The sequence below is a fragment of the Canis aureus genome, chromosome 4 (genome assembly GCF_053574225.1).
Source record: "Canis aureus isolate CA01 chromosome 4, VMU_Caureus_v.1.0, whole genome shotgun sequence".
In the NCBI taxonomy this organism is placed as follows: domain Eukaryota; kingdom Metazoa; phylum Chordata; class Mammalia; order Carnivora; family Canidae; genus Canis; species Canis aureus.
Window position 1 is genome coordinate 72,990,520 of NC_135614.1, and position 25,288 is coordinate 73,015,807.

The following is a 25,288-nucleotide window of genomic DNA, read 5'->3' on the forward strand; positions in this document are numbered from 1 at the left end:
TCCCAGATCTACCTACTCCTTACTGTATGACCTTAGATAAATTACTCAGTCTCGGTTAACTCATCCTTAAAATGGAGATACCAATATTAAGCTCATAGGCTGTATAATAAGCAAACAGACTGACAGCATTTGGAAAAATTCCCATTACACATTAGGTAGAAATTTAGCTCCTAGTCTAATAGTTATTACTATTATTACTATCACTACCATCACCACAATTACTAATGTTGCAGAAGGTAACAGTGAGAAGGCAGTGAATTCTCCGGTAAAGTTCTATAGGTCGTATCAGAACAAAGGTAACTGACTTCTTTGGGTAAATAGTTTTTTCTAAGAATGAATGAATGAATGAATGAATGAATTTCTTATTTGAGAGAGTAAGAGAACACAAGCAGGGGGAGCAGCAGAGAGAGGGGGAAGCAGGCTCCTCACTGAGCAGGGAGCCCTACATGGGGCTCTATCTCAAGACTCTGAGATCATGACCTGAGCCAAAAGCAGGACACTTAACCAACTGAGTCACCCAGGTGCCCCTAGACAAACAGTCTTGATGGAGTTTTATAACATATTAACAAGACTATGACTATGAGTGACTAAATAAAAGAAGGCATACTTATTGACCTTCACCTAAGGGCCAGGTACGGTGCTGTGTAGTTTCACAAAGGCTATCTCACTTGATCTATATAACCAAAGATGAAATTGATTGTTCAGATGAGTAAATTGAAGTTTGGGAGGCAAAGTATTCTTTTTGTCCTACCAGACCTACTTATAGGGAACATAAAGAATAGCACAGAAAGATAAGCTCCTTTGGGCTAATCAAGAATATTCACAATAACAGCTAATATTAACACTGTCTCTACAAAAAAGTATACAAGTTCCAAATAATCTGAAACCAGTGAACTTTTAGGAGTACAATCAATCTGTCTACTATTATCAGTTTTATTTTCTAAGTAACAACTGTGTACAGATTTTCATAACAAAGATTTATATCATTGCAGAGTAGTATCTGTGTCTTTTCTTTAAAACTCCCAAAGCATCTAGTTCACTACTTGGTAAATACCTAATTTAATATGATAAAGGATAATGATGAAGACGGCAATCACCATACTTGGTAGAACACATTCTGAATTTCAGTTATGGAAAATTCTAGGAATAATATAGAATCCCTTTAAAAATGAAGTCATTGAGAGGACTGGGGTGCGGGCTGAATGAACTCAGCTATAGCAAGACAAATTCTAGATGGAACAGCAAGAAATGGTAGTGAATCTCATAGTGAGAAAACTGTTTTTAAAATTCTCCTTCAAAAAAAATAAAAAATAAAATAAAATAAAATAAAACTCTCCTTCAATTCCAAGCAGAAAATCGTGATTTAGCATTAATTTGTCTTTTTTTACCTCCATAACACTTGCTAATTATCTTTTTAATACAGAAAAAAGTTCAGGGCAGCCCGAGTGGCTCAGCGGTTTAGCGCCACCTTCAGCCCAGGGCCTGATCCTGGAGACCCGGGATGGAGTCCCACTCAGGCTCCCTGCATGGAGCCTGCTTCTCCCTCTGCCTGTGTTTCTGCCTTTCTCTGTGTGTATGTGTGTGTGTCTCTCATGAATAAATAAATAAAATCTTTTTTAAAAAACACATAAAAAATTTCAGACACAGAGCCTTGGCTGATAGTATTTATGATTGTGTTATTTTTAATGAAATTTTAATAATTGCTATGTTCTATTAACAGCAAAATTGGCTTTTTGCTTGTGGTCGTATTATAACATTTCCTTTAGGAAGAGAGAATGAGAAATGATTACTTCGTGGGCACTGGGTGTTTTCATGGCATGATGAAAAAGTTTGGAAACTAGAAAGAGTTGGTGGTTGCACAACACTGAGAATACACTAAATACCATTAAATTATATATTTGTAAATGAAAAATAAAGTGGTTAACTGTTATGTGCATTTTACCCCAAGATTAAAAGTATTTATAATTTTAAAATAAATCAATGTTTTAAAATTAAGTACCAAGGTGTAGCGAGATGGGAAAAGTTATGAGAGTAGTATGCAAACAAATGAGGTTTGAGAAACAGTCTTAAATAGTAAAACTAGACTGGATTAGCCTGGACAGAATTTCTGGGAGTTGACTATAGGATTCTCAAAGGTAGAGCCTTGGACAAACTAACTTTGGTAGCTTTTCAGGACACCAGCAACCTAGTACAGTCAACACTAGTGATTTCTGGTGACATACCAGATGTCTTGAAGGGTTTAGGCAAAAATCCCGAGACAGGGAAAGAATCTACAGCATCCATCTGCCGCCTGTTCTAAATCTCTGCAGCTCTCATTCCTCTCCCTCACCATTCAAGGGACTCCTGTGTTCTTGATGCCCTCTGGTCACTCAATGCCCCAAACCATTTGTTTTTCATCATCAGTCAGAGCCTCTGTTTTTTAAATGCAGGTTTTAACTATGTTTTGAAAGAACCAATATCCACAAGGTCACTATAAAGATCAAATTATATTTGGGACATGCTTTAAAGGTGTTTTTGTAAACTCTGGATTCTAAGTCCTCTGGATTCTAAGTCATGAGTGGTTCATAAAATTAATTTAATAGATTATAATCAGTAAAATGAATAAAATGAAATGAAAAAAGTTGGGAGTACACTGTACCTTGCAAGATCAGGAACTGTTTTGGTAAACTTCTATTTCAGTCGCACGGGTATGTGTGTGTATGTGTGGCTGTGTGTCAGTTTGTGCAAAGATACTTGCATAGTCAATCACAATGAAAATGTAATTTACTATAGACAAAAAAAAATAGTTTTATAAAACAAGTCCTTTCTCTCTGTGTTATCTGATCAGAGAGCGAAAGACCCGTTTTTCAGAATAAAATAGAATTATTACATGATATATACAGCAAATGGTTCCTTAATCACTTATCTCATGACCATCAGTGTTTTCTACCCAGAGTAAAATTTTTACAGCAAAAGTAAACTTTTTATCAGACAATAGTGATAATAATTTTTTATATAATATTAAGTATAAATAAATTGGGGCAATAACTTTAAAAATACTTCTGAATTAAGATTTGATCCTTATATTACTTTGTAGGAGAGAGCTAAAAATACAAAAACTCTGATAAGGAACAAAACTGGTAAATATTCTAAATATTCTGAATTGCTGATATAACAGAATCTGAAAATGCCCCATAATTTGGGTATCATACTTAAAAATAAGTTTCTGAGTTTTATGAAATACAGTAAATTCTATGGCTTGTATAATTAGTACAACAAGGAAATTAAAAAAAAAAAAAAGAACAAGAAGGTTCACTGTAGCAAGAGTTTTAGAGTTCAAATCATTACTGGTTACATCCCTCTCCAGTTGCAATGAATCAAAGAGTAGGTTAAAAGAGAATGCACACAACCCAGAAAACTCTTTCACATTTTTGGCTCAGATATTACTTTCTGTATATAAAAGCCCTACTAGTGGCTCTATTGAGTGAACATTTAACATTTACTATTTTGTTTATAATGATTAAAACAGTAATGTTTGGCGTCTTCAGCTTACAAAATAAATCATAGCTGTCCTGAAGCTGAGAAACACAGCTCAGGAAATATCTCTCCTAGAGAGAGGAATCCCTTATATAGGCTTTCTAGAGACTGTAGTCATCCTGCAGAGATCCACCATTTTAAATGACATAACAGCCCTCTCTAGATAACTGCGAAGGGCTTTACTCATGCCACAGAAGATGCAAATTTTCTTTCTTTTCTTTTTTTTTTTTTTTTTCCTAAAATTTAGGGATTATTGGAGTACCTGGGTGGCTCAGCTGGTCAAGTATCTGACTCTTGATTTTGGCTCAGGTTATAATCTCAGAGTCCTCAGATGGAGCCCCACATAAGGCTCCACACTGGACACGGAGCCTGGTTAAGGTTCTCTTTCTTCTTCTTCCCTTGCTCCCCTCACTCCTACTCATGTACATGCTTACTCACTCTCTCTCAAAAAAAAAAAAAAATAGGGAGCATTTATTCCATATTGCCAATTGATATAGAATATTCATAAAAGTAAAACAAATTGTGCTAAAATAACACAAAACCAAAACAGATTTTCATGTAATCCAAATTCTCAACCTCAAACAGCCTACTTATCATTAAAAGATCAGAAACCAAGAAAAGAAATGATCAAATATGTTTTATGGAATCATTTTTCAACTTAAATTCTCTATGATTATACCAGTTGCTAAATAACAAAAAATCAAGAAAGAAAACGAAAGATCTAATTGGCTTTATTAATCAATGAATAAAATGGGCAACATCCCTTCGAGTAAGTAGGGGAGCTCCAAAGGGCTATCGTAAAGTAAGGGATTTTAAAGATAAGAGAGGGTGCAGAAAAAAGGAAATTATTAGTAAAGAATCCAATGTTTTAGGCAAAGTTGCCCTCCTAAAGGTAACAGCAGGGGTCTATCAGTAACCTTCCTTGCGCTGACCAGAAAACTGCCTGGCTGACTGGTTAAAGGTTACATCCCTGGGAGGGTTGAAACTAAAGTTGGGTTAGGTATTAAGTATTGGTTTACTAACTTGAGGCCTTAACCTAAGTGACATCATTTTAGGTTTGTGGTTTTCTTTCTAACATAGTGCACAACTCTTTATAAAGGCATAATTTAAAATACTGTGAAAAAACGTCCTTTACATTTTACCCATTTGTCCATCTAACTTCAAAAAATCTTCAAAATCCAAACATTACTGCTTTCACCACCATCCTGGGCCAGAAAATTACCGAGACATCTGCAACAGCCAGCCCCCAAACAATCTCCTTACTTCTACCTTTCTCCATTTGTCGTTATTCTCCGTGCAAAATGTCATGTGTGATTGCCAGGGCAGGGGGAGGGGAGGCATGGAGAATGAGTGAAATAGATGAAGAGGATTAAGAGGTACAAACTTCCAATTCTAAAATAAACAAGTGTCACAGAGATAAAAAGTACAACACAGGGAATATAGTCAATAATATTGTTTGGTAACAGATGGTAACTATACTTCTTGTGGTGAATGTTTAGTATAGAACTGTTGAATCATTATGTTGTACACCTGAAACTAATATAACACTGTATGTTAATTAAACTTCAAGTTTTAAAAAATGGTCAGAGTGATTCTTTTAAGAATACAACTTGGATTATGTCATTTTTCTAAAATCCATCTAGGAGTATTCAAACTCCTTGACATAGCCTCTAAGGCCCTTTGATCTGATAGCCTCCCACCCCAACCTTTTCTCACTTCTCATTCATTCTTCCCTAGGAAAGAAGGTAGTACATTAATCTGACCTGTGACTGTGGTAAAAATAAACTGACAGCTCTTGACTTAGGTCTTCCTCTTCCTTCTTGGGTGTAAACTGACCTAAAAGAGTAATTCTCCTCCTCTTTTCCATGTCCAAAGTCTTCTTGGGGCAAGCCTATCTGGGTTCAAGTTGAGTGTCCAATTCTAGGAATTAGTTAGTGGGAACTTCTGGCTGCTATCCTCCTCTACCATTTGTAGCAACGGTAGATTCTGGGCCTTTATGTATCACATTTTGGTGATTAGTCTTATTTCTTAATTTGTTTAGAACTAATGTAGGGAAGAGGGGTGCTATATTATGAGAGCTACTAAAAAACCCAATTCACTGAAAAAACACACACACACACACCTTACGTGTGAGTACGGAAAAGAATTTAGAAATTCTTATCTCTGGGTGGAGTAGTTATAGATAACTCATGTCTTTCATATGCATTTCTATTTGGAGTATCTTTACAAATAACTATAGATTACTTTTATAATCAGAAAAAAAATAGCCCAAACTAACTTACTTTGGGAACCATTACATAGGGCACCAAGGTTGGCACCAAGTTTTCAGAGGAAATCAAGAGCCTTGTGTTAGAAACATGTCTAATGAAACTGAAAAGAGAGTCACAAAATAACTCTCTCTAATCATGATTACATGCCATGCAGATAAAAATGTCTTACTTTTTCACAGATATCTCTTAATTACTTTCACTCTAATATTTTGACTAAATTCAAGTCACCAAAAAGTGACAAAAATTACATCATTCTCTTGAATCTGTAGAGCCCCTGGGGAGGCACAAAGAGACAAGCAGACTCCTTACTGAGTAGGGAGCCCGATGCTGATGCTGGGCTCGATCCCGGGCTTGATCCCAGGACCCTGAATTCATGACCTGATCCCATGTCAGACACTTAATCACCCAGAGACCCCTCTTATTCATATATTTTAAACTATAAATATAGTTTTCAGTTTCTGCTGAAAAATGTCTATTTTTTTCTGTCCTAATGATCAATACACATCCACAAATATTCATAGAAGTTTCTACTCCTACCACATTTAGGAGAAAGTTTTAATTCTTCTAGTTTTACTTACAAGTTAAAGTGTTTTAAGAATATTTATAATCTTTACAAGAAAAATACTTATATTAATTCAATTTTATTTTTCCTCCTGTCTTCCCTGGGCAACTTTGGTCAGTATATGATCATCTAAACCTAAGAATTTTTTCAGACATTATTTTGATCAGTTATATTTTCTTCTTTCTGTATGTTAAGACTACATCAATACAGTGCATAAGTTTTACCTTTTTCAGGATACTGTGCAAGGTCTACATCTCAAAATTAGAATATGAAAGGAAGGACTTTTGGGATAAAACTTAAATACTGAAATTTAACTCAACAACTACTTATTAAATCCCTACCACATGTTTTCTATACCAGCGATCCAAAGTTAAGGAAGAAAGAAAAAAAAAAAAAAAAAAAAACCTTGTCTCCAAAGAACATATTAACAATGACTTGTAAATTTTTTTGTCCTTAGCCAATTTAGATAAGGCAGGAGATGACCTGCTTCATTTATTCCTCTATTCCAGTGGCAAGGGAACTCAGGGTTTAAAGCTCCACTGCAGATAAAGTCTTGAAAAGATTATAGTAAGTCACTCTTTAAGCAGCTTTATCAAGGTATAATATCATAAAATTTATCTATTTTCAGTGTGTGATTCAATGATCTTTAGTATATTTGCAGAGCTGTGCAACCATCACCATAATCTGGCTTTAGAATACCTCCACCAGGGTCATTCATTTGTGAACCATAAAGTATTGCAGCACAGTGATTAGGAATGCAGGTTCTAGTGCAGACTGCTTGGTTCCATAATTTTACTAGCCTTGAGGAAGCTGTTAAAACTTTCTCTACTAGGTTTTAGTTTTCTCATCTATTTTTAAATTTATTTTTAAAAAATTTTTTTAAAAATTAATTTTATTAATTCATGAGAGATACAGAGAGGCAGAGACACAGGCAGAGGGAGAAGCAGGCTCCCAGTGGGGTGTCCGATGCAGGACTCAATCCCAGGATCCCGGGACCAAGACCTGAGCCGAAGGCAGACCCTCAACCATTGAGCCACCCAGGCGTCCCTAGCTTTCTCATCTAAAATATGTGGCTAATGGTAGTACCTCGTTGTATGGTCCAGAGGGTCAAATGAATTATCATATGTATAAAGTACTTAGAACAGCGGTTGGCACAAAGTGTTCAGTAATGATTAGCTATTATTAATATCATATGCTTTAAAAATCTATTAGAAAAAAGACTGAAAATACTTTTGATGCAGATAAGCATTATTCCATACTGAAGACTAAAACAACCTATAACCACACACTTATTTGATAATAAAAAACCCTGATCAACAGTAATCAAAAATTTAAAAACAAGAATAAGAGTAACTGAAAACTAAACAAACTCAAGATAAAATCTATGATGATCTGATACCACCCATTCACTGTCAACAAATATGTACGGGGAGCACATCTTTTTAGGGATGGGAAAATAGCAAATAAGACAAAAAGTCCCTGACCTTATGAAGCTCAGGTTAGAAAGAGACAACATGAATGGGCAGACAAATGAAAAACAAAAGAAAATAATTACACAGTGGGAAATGTCATAAAGACAAAAACATATTTTAGGCAATGGTACAGAGATAATAGTGTTAGGGAAAGCAAGGGCACTACTCTAGCCAGAAATCTAGTCTCACTCTAGAACTAGCCTTCTTATTTTATATTCTCTATTATTATACTGCTTTGTGGTTCTGAGATGACATTTGCCACAGGTCAGAATACAAAGTTAGCAGCCACATCCAAGTAGTAAACAAAAACCTACATGCAACAAAGGCTCCGAGGTAGGACAATTTGAGCAATGGAAAGAGGCTAGCAAATCTGGAGTTTAAAGAATATAAAGAAGAATGGCAGGTGAGATGGGGCACCTGAGTGGCTCAGTTGGTTGGTTTTGGCTCAGGTCATGATCTCACAGTCATGAGAGGAGCCTCGTGTCAGGCTCCCCATTCAGCAGGGAGTCTGCTTTTCTCCCTCTGCCCCTCCCCCTGTTTGCACACACACGTGCATGCACACTCTCTCAAATCTTTGAGCAGCCCTGGTGGCTCAGCAGTTTAGTACCGCCTTCAACCTTCAATCCTGGAGACCCTGGATCCAGTCCATGTCAGTCTCACTGCGTGGAGCCTGCTTCTCCCTCTGTCTGTGTCTCTGCCTCTCTCTTGTCTCTCTCAGGAATAAATAAAATTTAAATTAATTAATTAATTAATTAATTAATTAAATCTAACTTATTTAAAAAGAAGAAGAAGAAGAAGGATGGCAGGTGAGGTTGGATAGGCAAACACCAAATTCCTGTACCATTTCACTATTTGAATCACCCCTTCCCTATCCAACTGCTTGAGGTAATGTTAGGTCACTACCTGTAGATTTCTGGGGAAATTTACCATCACCATGGGCCACACTATGGCAAAGCATTCGTCACTTTAAAATGATGAGATTGGACAGCCCCAGTGGCTTAGCGGTCTAGCGCCGCCTTCGGCCCGGGGCATGATCCTGGGGACCCGGGATCAAGTTCCATGTCGGGCTCCCTGCATGGAGCCTGCTTCTCCCCCTGCCTGTGTCTCTCCCTCCCCCCACCCTCTCTGTCTCTAATAAGTGAATAAAAATCTTAAAAAAAAAAAAAAAAAAGATGAGATTTAGAAATGGAAGATTATTTCTTAAAAAACATTTGGCCTAATCCTGTTACTTGTATGTTTTCAGGGTTTATACTCCTGGATAAATAAACTTCTGGTCCATAAAAAGAGCATCATGACTGTTCAACAGCAGCATGGAGGGAATAGCATCTGATTTGGCTTTGACTGAATTGAGTTCTCCACCAGCAGTTGGGGGCTTGCAGCATACATGGCAATATGGTCAGTTTTGAGAAGGGCAGTAAGGCAGTAGAGGGAGATCAGGAGGGAACAAAGCATAATTAAGTGATTTTTTTTTAAGTTTTTCCATTTATGGAGAAAGTCGTGGGAGATATTCAAAGGCTGGTTAAAGATAAACTGAAAGGCTGTAGGTGTCAGTCGGGGGAAATGTGAACTATATTCAGTATGTGGTAAGCACTGCCACACTGTGTACTGCATTTAATAGGATTTAAACTGAAACTGAGTCATATCAGAGTGGATGGACAGAGAAGGGTAACAATGTGCAAAAACACAAGTTGGAGATGATGCAAGTCTGAAGTACAATGAAAGCAAAGGAGGTGAAACTGAGGGTGCAGATGTGAGAGTCACTAATACAGAATTTATAAGACTGACACTGGTTATAGGAAAGGGAAATTAGCAGGAGAAGAGGTTGTTTCAAAGAGTGATATTATCAATAAGGAGAGACTGAAAAAAGACAGCTGCTTGGAAAGTCTTATATTTTATTCTTCAAAAGATTCAAAAGAGATTACACAGTATCTTCTGATATATCCTCAAAATATCGATTTTCCAGCTTCTCCAGGGCCTTTGAAAGCAAACTGGGTCGGGTCACTGTTTTGTTCACTGTGGTATATGCCCAGCATGTAGAATAGTACTTAGATCAGAGAACATACTCAATAACTTTTGTGGAATCAATGATGTGATCTCTCTGCCTCCCTTCCATCTATCAGCCCCCCTTGCTCCTTATTTTCTTCCCTACTGGCCCAAAAGGCTACAATTTTACACATTTTGAGCAACTATCTTACCAACATCCTTAATTACATGGCCCATTATCCTTCTGTTACACGTTTCCTATTTTTTTCTCTGAGATTTCATATGATCTTCTCTATAACCCCAATGCCCTGAAAGTTCAAGATGTACAGCTTAATGGGAGTTTTTTTTTTTTTAAGATTTTATTTATGAGAGAGAGAGAGAGAGAGAGAGAGAGAGAGAGAGGCAGCAACACAGAGGGAGAAGCAGTCTCCATGCAGGGGAGTCCAGTGTGGTACTCGATCCCAGGACTCCAGGATCACACCCTGAGCCCAAGGCAGACATTCAACTGCTGAGCCACCCAAGCATCCCGATGGGAGTCCTTTTCATTCACTGGAAAATTATGTGTTTCCAGTTCTGACATTCATTCACTCGTTCATTTGTTTATTTATTTGGAGCAGGAAGAGTAACTATTTCTCATCTAATTCCATCCTCCCTCCTCGACATTTTTTTTTTTTCTAGAATTTTCAAGTCAAAATACTCAGTGTGTTTTTATTTACTTTTTAGGAGATTTCTTTGACTCTATCTTTCAAAATCCATATGGATTTCCCCTCCTAGTATCATCTATTTACCTTCCAAGAGCTCTTGCTTGAACTCTAAATGTGCAAAAATTTAGTTTCTTGGTTGTAATATTTTCTCTTTTCTGAGAATATGAATTATAGGATGTTTTTCTTAAAATTTTCTTCTGTTTCCTACATTTTTTAAAATTTTTATTTATTTATGATAGTCACACAGAGAGAGAGAGAGGCAGAGACACAGGCAGAGGGAGAAGCAGGCTCCATGCACCGGGAGCCCGACGTGGGATTTGATCCTGGGTCTCCAGGATCGCGCCCTGGGCCAAACGCAGGCGCCAAACCGCTGCACCACCCAGGGATCCCAGTTTCCTATATTTTTTAAGAGATTTTATTTATTTATTCATAGAGACACACAGAGAGAGAGGCAGAGACTCAGACAGAGGGAGAAGCAGGCTCCATGCAGGGAGCCCCATGTGGGAGTCGATCCTGGGTCTCCAGGATCACGCCCCAGGCTGCAGGCGGCTCTAAACCGCTGCACCACCGGGGCTACCCTTCTGTTTCCTACATTGTCTCTCTCTCTCATCTGAGTTTTTCTGTTTGCTTTAGTTTCTGTATTTCATATTAGAGGATTTCTTCAAATGTCTGGTAATCCTTGTCTGTCCATTAATATGTAAGAGAACGGCACTAAAAAGCTGATTAGAAATTCTACGTCGGGGATGAAAATCTTGTAAAGGGCTAACAGTAAATATTTTAGGCTTTGGGGGCCATATAGTCTGTTGTAACTACCCAACTTTGCTGCTATAATGCAAAAACCATCACAGACAATATGAAAATGAATGAGCAAGGCTGCTCTGATAAAACTTTATGTATGATAATGAAATTTGAATTTCACATAATTTTCATGTGTCATAAAATATTTTTCATATTTTGATTTTTTTAAGTGCCATGTGTCATGACAGTAGGCAGAATAATGTCCCCCAAAGACTTTCACATCCTTTTTTTTAAAAAAAAAAAAAGATTTTATTTATTTATTCATGAGACACAGAGAGAGAGAGAGAGAGAGAGAGAGAGAGATTGGCAGGGACACAGGGCAGAGGGAGAAGCAGGCCCCATGCAGGGAGCCCAACGTGGGACTCGATCCCGGGTCTCCAGGATCAGGCCTTGGGCTAATGGCAGTGGCGCTAAACCGCTGAGCCACCCGGGCTGCCCAAGACTTTCACATCCTAATTCCTTAAACTTGTGAATGTTATTTTACATGACAAAGCGGGCACTAAGGTTTTAGACTGAATTAATGTTGCTAAACTGATCTTAAAATCGGGAGATGATCCTGGATTAATGAGCAGATCCAAAGTCACCACGAGGGTCTTTAAAAGTGGAAGAGGGAAATAGAAGAGAAGGTCACCATGTTGTGATGTGAAAGGACTCCACTCTCTTTTGCTGGCCTGAAAGGTGTAGGAAAGGGGCCATGAGCCAAGGAATGTGAATAACTGCTACTAGCCAGAAAAGGCAAGAAAACAGATGCTCCCCTGAAGGCTCCATAAAGGAACACAGCCCTTAACTACCTTAATTTTGGTCCAGTAAGACCTCTAAGCCACAAAAGTATAAAATTATAAATTTGTGTTGTTTTAAGTCACTAAGTTTGCGGTAATTCGTTACAGTAGCCATGAGACAACAATACAGCCATTTAAAAATGTAAAAACCCTTCTCAGTTTCCAGGCTATAGGAAATCAGATGGTGGGCTATATTTGGCATATGGGCCATAGTTTGCTGACCCCTGGTATAGGCTCTTGATCCAAATGCCTAGGATGAAAATCTCAATTCTGCCACTTAACTGTAATCTTTGGTAGGCAAGTCAACCTCTTTGTGTCTTGTTTCCTCATCAGCAAAGTGATGATAGTAACAGTACTTCTATCACAGGAATGCTCTAAGGATTAAATGAAATATTACATGTAAAGTGTTTAAAATATCACCTACCCCACATGAAGTACCCAGTAATTGCTATTATACTAATAATGGAAGGGAGACGGAGAAACACAGCTCTCCATGAAGATGTTCCCCTTATCTCAGCTCTACTACAATACAGTCTCTAACACTGAAAAGTAATTCTTTTGCATTGTCGGGGTGAGGGAAGAAGGAAGAACAGTGATGTGGTTGCACATGATAGAGAAGGGAACCCAGGATAAATCAGTTTGTCTTTTACAGGCCTCCCCAACCTTGGCTAACGTTTCTATTTTCTCATTCGTGCATCTGGTTTCCAGCTTCCAAAGGTGTCTTGAGTTCTCTTTTCTGCTGTCATCTCCCCTATAACTCTCTTCATCCATGAGGGTTTATGTTTTTAAAAATGCCTTTTCTGTATTTTAGTGGGTTTCAAGAGGGAGCAGAGTTGAATGTGTTTAATTTTTCCTGTTTTAACTGAAATTCTTAAATTCAATTGCTCTATTATTCCTGGCCTCAAAAAGCAAGGATAATAATTACTTATATTTAAAAGAAAATCTTTTAACCTAACTTTTTCAAAAGGCAGTATTTTCTCATTTAAAAAATCTTCTCATTTTCTCATTAAAAAATGTTGCTTCCATCGCTTCTTGGCCTTTTGGCTAAGATCAAGTGTAAAAAATGTTGCTTCCAACAGTATATGATACTTTCTAAAAGCACTATGAGTAAAACTTGAAAGCTTTCATTAAAATAATTCACAAATTAGAACTTAACTTCAGGGCCTGCAAGTAATTTTGTACAGTTCTGATGGTTATTTGTGTTTTGAGTCAATAACATACTTTTTTGAAAAGTAAACTTCAAAAAATATGCGTGTTAAAAACACTACAGAACAATCTGTATGTCACATGTTTTCTATTCAGTGTTTATTTTAAAAAGGTAATTACAATTCATACATCTACTCAGGCACACTAACTAGTGGGTATATGACATTCTCATTAATTGATGGGGACTGTATTTTCATACACTGAATGATGGCTATAACAGGGATCTACAATCTCATCTTTCTAAGCCATACTTTTAGTCACCAAAGAAATCTGTAAAACTCATAACACTTTCACAGTCTGAGTTAAAAAGCATCCTGAGATCTAACTTCACTATTCTATAAAAACTGTAAGCTGACTAGGATCTAAAGAGAAAAAAGAAGAAGACCAATAATTATTAAGAAACTATTATGTGCAAATTTCATTCTAGGTACTTTAAATATATTGCTTAATATAATCCTCAAAAATAATCTGACAAGATGGGGATCATGCCCTCATTTCCTGAGTAAGGAAAATGATGCACAGAATGCTCAGGAAACCCAGGACTGATAGAAAGCTTAGAGTAATATATAATGTGACTTATGTCTCAGGTGTCATTTACAAACTGTGCCATAGAAGTATGCAATCGATATTTAGCTATCCATATTTTTTTAGACTCCCAATATTATGACTAATGAAGAGATAAAAATCTGTATTTGAATTTTTAATGATGCTCCTTATGTATTTTTTCAGATACAGAATGTTTTCTTAAAGGATGATATCTAAATAATTTGCTTTTTAAATTGTTTAAAAATACCCCCCCCCCCCATAATGTACTTTGCTCCCCCCATATAGTCAATATTTTGCCACTTTAACTTATACTGATATTGGATAAAAGCTTTGAATCATTGTTAAATGACTGGTCTTTGTGGAAAGAAGGGAGAAGACATCTGGAGGAGGGCATGAACCCAGACTTGCACAGTGTTGGCCACTGGAAGTCATGTTTAACTTATGGAAGTCTTCTGATGACATCACTATGAGAAAGATAAAGGACACTCAGAGTACAGAGAATTCAAATCCCAAAAAGCTCTCCATGCATTAGTCCCAAGGTTGGTAACTAAAGTGTTATGTTACACTATATTAATTAATTAGTACACAAGACTAAAATTAATTAATTAATTTAATTAATATATTAAATTATACACAAGATTAATACACAATTAATCTTGTGTATAATTAATTAATTATTAATACACAAGACTAAAAGCAATTGTTTTGGGCTGAAATAGTCTCAAACGGAAATTTTTTAATGAAATTGAGTTATTCACATTTGTAAATGATAGTGAATGATAAATAACTGTAATGAAATGTTTTCCAAAGCAAAGTTATATGACATTAAAACTGCACAACAAATGACAAGATTGGAAATGAAGACAAAATACCATTTGCTAAAAATATTTCAAAGTATTATTCTTTTTAAAACTCCAAAATCTGCAATATCATCAGGTTAACACTCTATTTAAGGGAAGTCTAATTTGTTCTAACTGTAAAAATAAGAAAGGTGAGGTAAATATTACTGTGAGAGTAAAGAGTGTTTTTCTCTTCAGTGGCTATGACAGCTTCATAACAATTCCAAAAAGCACAGAGAGAAAAAGCTATCCATAAATAAAATTACTACAGAATGTAGTTAACCAACAGTATGAGAATTTGGCCTGAACTAGTTTACATGAGGTGTGAGAGAAGAAGGATCAAAGCTGTATTATGGAAATTTAACAGAAAATACTATGAAAAACAAATTTTTAAATCTCAAAAATAATCTATAAGATACAAGGCACAGCAGATAGTGTCCAATAGTGAGGAATGATTTCTGTGAGACTTTAAGCAACGTAAAGGTACCCAGGGACTCAAGTGCCACCCACAAAATATTCTCTTTATTCTGCTTTATTTTCCTTGTGGTACTTGCACATTAGCTGAAATTATAGCTTTATGGTGATCTTAAAAGACTCAAAATGTTTTGAGAAATAACAATCTCAAAAGAGCCTTTCAATGTGACTGCTTTGACACAGAGTAGCCCCTGTAAGGCTGGTTAGTAAAATAACAGCACTATCTCATTGGTTATCTAAATTCCACACCCCTCAGAGGTCCTGACTATAAGTACCTACCCTGACCCTCTTAGCCTTCCCTAACTCTTCCATATTCTGGACACTATACAAAGTAGCTATACAAGGTTATAAATTATCCTACAGATTATTCTTTTTTACAACCACTTAATGGGTTTAAATTTCTTTTGTCTCATTCTCAGTGAGGTGGTAGGTGTTTCAACATACTAGTGAAATGTTCTTAATGTAGACAGCTAGCTAGCTAGCCAGCTAGCTATAGATACAGAGATATGAATAAAAGTACAGAAGAACACATACCAGGTAATTTGCAAGCATTATGGGGTAGAGATAGAATAATGAGGGCAAAGAAGTTATTAATAAACAAATAATAAACCTTTTGAAAACTTTATCTTTCATGTGTGTAAAATTATGATCCCATTTAAATAAATTAGATCTCTACCGATTCAAGTAAAAAAAAGCGAATTGCAAATTCTCTTTCTGTATAAAAATAAAACCTTTGTGGGTACCTGAATGGCTCAGTTAAGTGTCTGACTTCAGCTCAGGGTTCTGGGATCAAGTCCTGCATTGGGCTCCCTACCTAGTAGGGAGTCTGCTTCTCCCTCTCCCTCTGCCACTCCCCCCCCCTTGCTTGTGTGCTTGCTCTCTCCCTCTCTCTCTCTCTCTCTCTCTGTCAAATAAATATATCTTAAAAAAAAAAAAAAACTTTTAATCTATGTTTCTACACACAAATAAAGGGAAAGGTGAAAAGAGGACATAAATCAACCTAAGCTTAACGTGGGTAATCTGACAGTGACTAAAGACATTTACATATCTGTAGTACACTGGATCTAAGCTACTACTGGTGACTTTATTTCCCATATTCTCTCTCGCTGTTCTCTTGTGCACCGAGGGGCTTCATTTGCCCAGGAACCTATCTCCCAATGTCATTACTAGTTCTTGCCCAAGTCCTTCTCTGATCCATACCAACCATTCTCTAGGATGGCTGATAGTAGGGGGATTGATCAGCCACTGAGCTGGAGAAATGTCTCTGCAGTATCTCTTAGGCTTGAGGTTTTCCTGGTAAGGGGTTGTAGCATGTGATCACTTCCCAAAATGCACAGCCCCAAAATCTATGCAGGGGATGCAGGCAAAAGGAGAAGTAAGAGGCAGTCAGGTAGAGGGTAGTCAAGCTGTTGCTGACCGTACCCACTGCCAAATAAAACAACTTAAAATATATTTTTAAATTTTATTTATTTATTCATGAGAGACACACATACACACACACACACACACACACAGAGAGAGAGAGAGAGAGAGAGAGAAGCAGGCTCCACACAGGGAGCCCAATGTTGGACTTGATCCCGGGACTCCAGAATCATGCCCTGGGCCAAAGGCAGGTGCTAAACCACTGAGCCACCCAGGGATCTCCAATTTAAAATATTATTACTTCCCATCACCTGTGTCTACAGAAGGCATGCATAAATAAATAGATAGATAGATAAGATTGTCTCCATTTTCTTACCCAAATCTTAGTTTACAGTGATTGCAATACAAGTAAATACAGCATGCTCTTTTAGTAAAGGTTCTAGCATAATGTAGATTCTTAATAGATATTTAAAAAACAGCAACAGGGATCCCTGGGTGGCACAGCGGTTTGGCGCCTGCCTTTGGCCCAGGGTGCGATCCTGGAGACCCGGGATCGAGTCCCACATCGGGCTCCCGGTGCATGGAGCCTGCTTCTCCCTCTGCCTGTGTCTCTGCCTCTCTCTCTCTCTCTCTCTCTCTGTGACTATCATAAATAAATAAATTTAAAAAAATTAAAAAAAAAACAGCAACAGTGCTTTGAAAAAAAAATATGTCCAAAGAATTTGCTATGTTTTTATATGAACAGAAGTCACTAGAAATTTGTCAGACCATACAATGCTGGAATATTTTAAAAGTCAGAAGTTAGACTTGAGAGCCATGAAAACAGTTTTTAAAAATCCACCTATGTTAATACAGATTGCATAATTTTACATCATTAAGGATACTAAAAATAACCTCAATTTCTTCCCATCCCTTCTCTACCTGTCTCACTGTATTTTCATATAAATACAATAGTTTTTATGATGCTATTTTTAAATGTCTTCCTACAAATAAGTCAACAACCTTATTTTGCTACCTTTCCGGAATACATTCATCCACTTATTCATTCAACAAATGGTTACTGAAGATCTGCTGTATAATAGGCATTTTTCTTTGCTCTGGGAATATAGCAGGAAGGAAAAGAGATAATAATCCTTTCCTTTGTAGAACTAATATCCCACCAGGGGTAAACAGCCAATAAACAAGTATGTAAAATATATGGTAGAGTATGTTAAATGGTGATCAGCATGAGGGAAGAAAAGAGGGATAGAGAGTACCACTGGTGGGGAGAAGGCGGCAATTTTATGTAGGGTGGAGTCAAGAAGTCTTGCTGAGAAGAGAAAATGTGAGCAAAGAACTAAAAGAGGTGAGGGGGAGGGACACCTGGGTGGCTCAGCAGCTGAGCATCTGCCTTCAGCTCAGAGTCCGGGGATTGAGTCTCACATCAGGTTCCCCTCGGAGAGCCTGCTTCTTTCTCTCTCTGCCTGTGTCTCTGCCTCTGTGTGTCTCTCATGAATAAATAAAATCTTAAAATAATAAAAATAATTAAAACAAAAGAGGTGAGGGGGGAAAGCTATGTGAACATGCAGGAGACACAGGCAGGCTGCAAAGGCTTCTGCATACATCAAACCTGAGTCAGGGTGTATGCTGTTACCTCTCCAATGTCACCTCCCACAATTCTACACCTCCCTCACCTTGCTCCAACCACACACTTTCTTGCCACTGCTCACATATATGCTGATGAATGGGAACCGAGGGCCCAAGGAGGCCATGCAGACCTGTAGAAGCTTCTCTGAAAAGCCCTCCTTCTGAAATTGACAGGCCATCATCACATGACTGAAAGGGATACTGGGGAAGCAAACACTCCTCTACAGCAGCATTGGCCAACAGAACTCTGTAATGACAGGAACGTTCTTATCTGTGCTGTTCAATAAATAGCACATAACTACACCCATGTGGCTATTTGGTACTTGAACAGTGCCATGTGACTACGAAACTGAAATTTCTATTGTAAATTTTAATTACTTTAAATTGAAACAGTCAAATGTGGCTAGTGGCTATCATACTGGCCAACATAATTCTAGAGTAGAGGTAGGTGCTAAGAACACAGGAATTTATCACTAATAGACACCTTACTTCTAAAAAAAATATTTCATTTAATTTGCTAAAGTTAAAGTTGGTCTAACGAGAATTCTATAATTAGGTAGAGCAATTATGATAGTTTTACTTGTCACAAAACACAGACATGTATTCATCACTATTTACCATGTAACTCTCTGGCTACTTCATGGACAAACTACTGCTATAAGGCTTTTTTGCCTCAGCTTCAGTGTTTCCCTGTTAATAATTTATTATTGCTGAAGTAATAATTAAGATATTTTGTAAAATTCTCTTCTTAAATCAAACTGTATTTCCTGCCAGCAAGTTTTTTCTTCTCAATTTGATTTGTCTTTAGGTGACATATATTTACACGCAAATGTCAAAATATGAATTTAACAAACAGGATGTGGTATAATAAGCTGTAACTTCATGCGCTATTAAATTCTAAGGAAATAGAACCAAAGACTATACAATTAGGCAAAACAACTTAAAAGATTTGGGGGGGGAGGTTAATTGACATTAAAACAGCTTTGTTTTTTACAAAAATGGAAATAGAAGATACTCATTGTTTTAGGAGACATACAAAGTCAATCTTTAATAGTTATTTTTTTTTAATTTATTTTTTATTGGTGTTCAATTTACTAACATACAGAATAACCCCCAGTGCCCATCACCCATTCACTCCCACCCCCTGCCCTCCTCCCCTTCTACCACCCCTAGTTCGTTTCCCAGAGTTAGCAGTCTTTACGTTCTGTCTCCCTTTCTGATATTTCCCACACATTTCTTCTCCCTTCCCTTATATTCCCTTTCACTATTATTTATATTCCCCAAATGAATGAGAACATATAATGTTTGTCCTTCTCCGACTGGCTTACTTCACTCAGCATAATACCCTCCAGTTCCATCCACGTTGAAGCAAATGGTGGGTATTTGTCATTTCTAATAGCTGAGTAATATTCCATTGTATACATAAACCACATCTTCTTTATCCATTCATCTCACAGAGGAAGACATAGACATAGCCAACATGCACATGAGAAAATGCTCTGCATCACTTGCCATCAGGGAAATACAAATCAAAACCACAATGAGATAACCACCTCACACCAGTGAGAATGGGGAAAATCTTTAATAATTATACTCAACTTTATAAGAATATATGGGAAAGGCGCACATATATGCATTATACTAAATACACTGCTATTAAAGCTACACTAGAAAACTTCATGACTTAGAATTTTTATGTTTAATTCAACAGCACCAGAGACGATGAAAGCCAGTTACTAAAAAATTTATTGCTTGGTTAAAACTCCGTTTACAATTCAAAGGATTTTAAAAATCTCTGTGCTGTTATGAAGCTTTATGGGGTTTACAATGGAGATGAAAACAGAAATAAAAAGATCTGACAAACAGAAAATGCCAAAGATATTTCCAGCATTATCAACATGGATTCTTTTTTTCCCTATTATTACTTTTTACCTTATTCCTAGACAAACAATTTTAACTCATCTACCTAAACAGACAACTATGTCTCCTAGAGTCCCTTTTGAAATGTAAATGGCTGATGGGCAATTTTATTTAAAAAGAATATTCTTTTCATAATTTCTAAAAAGAGCTAGAATATAAACTCTAAAAGGCAAGAATTTTTTATAATCTGCAATATTCCCAGTGCCTACAATAGTGCCTGCCATATAGTAGAGATACTTAATAAATTCTAACAAATTACTAAAATAATCATTTTTTCAGAATCTTTTATTAAAATAATAACCAATATAAATAAATAAACAAACAAAACAAAACAAAAATAACCAAATAGCATTCTAACATTAGTGTAGATTTTCACTTTAACATTGGTAATACAGAATCATTCCACTTACCAAAAAATCTTGTTTTACCATCTCTACATAGAACAAAACCCTTTTTAAAGCTTATTGGTAATTCTAAGAATTAACCAAAACCTTTCATATTCATTATTTCATAGAATTATTTCTGTGATCCCTTCCAATTCTAAAATTTATTTATTCTAATAATGATCTAAACTGCAAAAGAAAATCTGACACCTATTCAAATGGAATGTCACAGAATGTTAAAACAAAGTATTATTTAAATTACTACAAAAATAATTGCAAAACGACTGATGAACCATTGCCGATATTTCATGGTTTTCTTAAATCTTTTAAAGGATATTTTCTGCTTAGTCTTCTTTTATGCTACTATCAAATCGATCGCTTTCAAAATCAAGTACACTTGACACACCAAATAATAGAACTGCACTATGCTTTTTAAATTTTATACTAAAAGATCTACTGTATTTTAAAAACAAAATCTAATACACATTGGAAAATACTGAGCTGGAATGTTTGCTAAAATGCTGTTTACTGCAAATGTCCCAATGTTTTATCAACTAACACTGAAGTTTAAATTAGGGCTAAACTCAGGAAACTGACCTTCATAATATTTTAACATGATGTTTGTCTTTATAAGGTGTTTTTCTTCTAAGAAAAGCAGACTTAAATGTCTTAGACTTACAGTCATATTTCGGTCCCAGATCTGTATGCTTCCATTCTGGCAGGCAGCTGCTATGAGATTTCCATCTCTACTATATGTGCACGTGGTGGGAATTACTTTTTTACCCTGCATCGTCCGTGGTTTAAACACACTTCTTTGCTTCCTTGGATTTTCAACTTCCCATGTCCTCACAGTCCTAAAAACAATGAAGAGATTTTCATTTACAAAAAAAGAAAGGAGTTTAAAATTCAGAAGAGCTCATAAAAAGCACTTCACCTCTTAAGCATATAAATCTAATAATTATTTTAAAATAAAATGCGCACTGTAAAACATTCTCCATTTATAAATGAGGTTACTCACTGAAATAAAGGGAACCATCTGAATCATGTTGTCTTCAAATCAAACAACAAGTAGCAAATTCTATTTCAAGTCTATCAGAGTTATAAGTTCTGACCCTATACAACAGTGGCCTTCAAACAATTCTGACTATACTGGTCGATCAGTAAAACTGCTGAATATACACCAGCTATATACACACATTAATTTCTAAATTACTTACATGTGTTAATGCACTGTTATATAATACACTCCAGAAAAAACGCTGAAAAAATAAGTCACTAAAAATGAATGATGTCCTACTCCAGGGTCCAGACAAAGATCTCATGACTCTGGGGGAGAAGCAGAAACAAAACTGTCTGCCCCTGAATTTTCAACAAATAACAAAAAACAGGGGTCTAGGCCTGGGGGAGGTACAGAGTACCCTCCTGCTCACAGTCCCAGGCAAAGGAGCACTGCCTAAGAAAAGCTAGAACAAGACCCTTGTAACCAGAGAAGAGAAGGGGAGGGGCATAAAATAGAAAACCAAAGATGATTTTAGGGAGTTCTTGGCAGAAACTATTCAAGCCAAAGCACTATGGAACAATATCTCTAAAGTTCTAAAAGGAAAAAAAAGCCAATCTAGTATTCTATAGGCAGCAAAAATATATTTTAAATATACATATGGTAAATAAAGACTTTTTCAGATGAATAGAAGCAGAGATAATTCATTTCCTTCAGACATGTACTACAAGAACTATTAAAGGAAGTTCTTCAAGAACTTCAATACAAATGGAAATCTGAATCTACAACAAAGAAATGAAGAGTGCCACAAATGGTAAAAATGATAAATTTTTTAAAACATTTTTAAATGTTTTTTAAAAATGCCTAAATCTCTTTAAAAGATCCACGGCTGAAGCAAAACAATGTATTGTAAGGTTTATAGCATATGTTCAAGTAAAATATATGTCAACAATAGCACAAAGGTTGGGAGGAAGACACAGAAGCATAGTTTTATACTATACTGGAAATGGTATAATATTATTTAAAGAGAGACTTTGACACATTAAAGATATATATTACAAACCCTAAAGCCATTGCTAACATATTTTTATAATAAATATGTAATCATGGAGATAAAATGGAAATGAAACAAAAACAGGAAGGGATAATAAAGAAAAACTATAGGATAAATATAAGACAAACAGCAACATGGTAGGTTTAAATCCAATCTCATAAATAATTACATTAATTTGATGTAATCTAAAAACTCTAATTAAAAGGCAAAGATTGTCAGACTGGATTAGGTAAAAGCAATACCCGGCAGATTCTTTCTCTTAAAAAGACACAAAAATGGGGCACCTGGATGGCTCAGATGGTTAAGCACTGACTCTTGGTTTCCACTCAGGTCACATGATCTCAGAGTCCTGGGATCCAGCCCCATGATGGACACTGTACTCAGTGCAGAGTCTGCTTGTCCCTCTCCCTCCTCCTCTACCACTCTCCCCAGCTCATCCATGTGCACACTTTCTCTGTCTAAAATAAATAAAATCTTCTTTTAAAAATACACACAAATGTTTAAATATAAAGACTTAGATAGATTAACAATGAAAAGAGGGGAGAAATGTGCCAGGTGAACATAATCAAAAGAAAGCAGGAGTAACTGACCATATAAATGTCTGACAAACTGGACTTCAGAACAAGAAATAAAACTAGAGATAAAGAGGAAACTTTCATAATGAAAAAGAATCAACTGATCAAGAAGACATAACCATCCAAAATGCATGTGCCACTAATAACAGAGCTTCAAAATATGAAAGCAAACTTAATAGAAATAAAAGGAAATATAGCAAATCTTTATTTATATTTAAACTCTCCCTCTTCGCCAATGACATGATACTCTACATAGAAAACCCAAAAGTCTCCACCCCAAGATTGCTAGAACTCATACAGCAATTCGGTAGCGTGGCAGGATACAAAATCAATGCCCAGAAATCAATGGCATTTCTATACACTAACAATGAGACTGAAGAAAGAGAAATTAAGGAGTCAATACCATTTACAATTGCACCCAAAAGCATAAGATACCTAGGAATAAACCTAACCAAAGATGTAAAGGATCTATACCCTCAAAACTAAAGAACACTTCTGAAAGAAATTGAGGAAGACACAAAGAGATGGAAAAATATTCCATGCTCATGGATTGGAAGAATTAATATTGTGAAAATGTCAATGTTACCCAGGGCAATATACACGTTTAATGCAATCCCTATCAAAATACCATGGACTTTCTTCAGAGAGTTAGAACAAATTATTTTAAGATTTGTGTGGAATCAGAAAAGACCCCAAATAGCCAGGGTAATTTTAAAAAAGAAAACCATATCTGGGGGCATCACAATGCCAGATTTCAGGTTGTACTACAAAGCTGTGGTAATCAAGACAGTGTGGTACTGGCACAAAAACAGACACATAGATCAGTGGAACAGAATAGAGAACCCAGAAGTGGACCCTGAACTTTATGGTCAACTAATATTCGATAAAGAAATACAATTCTAAATAATTCATGACTCGAAAAAACATCACAAGGGATAGCAGAAAAAGTTTTGAACCCAACAAATATGAAGATACGTATCAAAATTTATGAGATTCAGCTAAAATACAATACAGAAGGAAAATATAGCATTAACTGTATATGTTAGGAGGAAAAAAAAAAAAAGACTTCAAATCAATGACCTAAGATTCAACTTTAAAAAAACTAGAAAAAAAGAGGGGCTCCTGGGTGGCTCAGTCAGTTAAGTGTCTGACTCTTGATTTTGGCTCAGGTCATGATCTCAGGGTCATGGAATTGTGTCCTGCTTCACACTGGGCATGGAGCCTGCTTACGATTCTCTCTCCCTCTTCCTCTGCCACTTCTCCCACATGTGCATGCTCTTTCTCTCTCTCAAATAAATAAATAAATAATTTTTTTAACTAGAGAAAGAAAATTAAACCTAAAGCAAGTAGAAGGACAGAGATAATAAAAATGAGAGTACAAATGAGTAAAATAGAAAACAAAAAAAAAAACAACACAGGAACCAAAAACTAGTTTCTTGAGATCAATAAAATTAATAAACCTCTAACTGGATTGATGAAAAAAGCAAAAATTGGAGACAGTATCAAATGTCAACATCTTGAATTAATGAGAGGACATGATCATAAAGCCTAACAACATTAAAAGGATAATAAAGGAATTTCAGGAATGAATTTATATAAATAAATTTGATAATTTAGATGAAATGAATAAAGTTCCTTAAAGGACACTAACTACCAAAGTTCACTCAATAAAAAATAAATAACTGGACTATTCCTACATGATTAAAAAGCTAAACATATAGCTAAAAATCTTCCCATTAAGAAAACTCTACATGAAAAAAAAAAAAAAAAAAAAAAAAGAAAACTCTACATGGCTTCACTGTTGAATTCTACCTAACATTTAAGAAAGAAATAATACCAATTCTACACAAACTCTTCCAGAAATAGAAGAGGAAACAATTCCCAACACTCTTCATTCTATAAGGCCACACTACCCTGATGCCATAACCAAAGTCACTACAAGAAAAGAAAACTATGGTTCCATATCCCAGTAAACACAGACACATAAATCCTTAACAAAATACCAGTAAATTCAAACTAGCAGCATGTAAATAAAAATAATACTTCACAATTAAGGGATTTTTAAACTAGGAATGAAAGAATAGAAAGGAATGAATATTAAACAATATATGTGTCACATCAACAGACAATAAAATATAAATGATCATCTCAATCCATGTAACATAAACATTTGAAAAAAAATTCTAACATTCATTTCTGATAAAAACTCTCCACATACTAGG

The 25,288-nt window shown here is 36.0% G+C and overlaps 1 protein-coding gene across 3 annotated transcripts in view; it reads right to left on the reverse strand.

Moving 5' to 3' along the window:
• WDR70 (WD repeat domain 70) overlaps window positions 1–25,288 on the reverse strand; it is a 309,184-nt gene that overhangs the window by 97,553 nt on the left and 186,343 nt on the right. For all 3 annotated transcript variants that reach the window (XM_077896170.1, XM_077896169.1, XM_077896171.1), the window contains one exon: window positions 21,120–21,294. In XM_077896170.1, coding sequence (XP_077752296.1) covers window positions 21,120–21,294 — 175 coding nt within the window. The remainder of the gene's footprint in view (window positions 1–21,119; window positions 21,295–25,288) is intronic.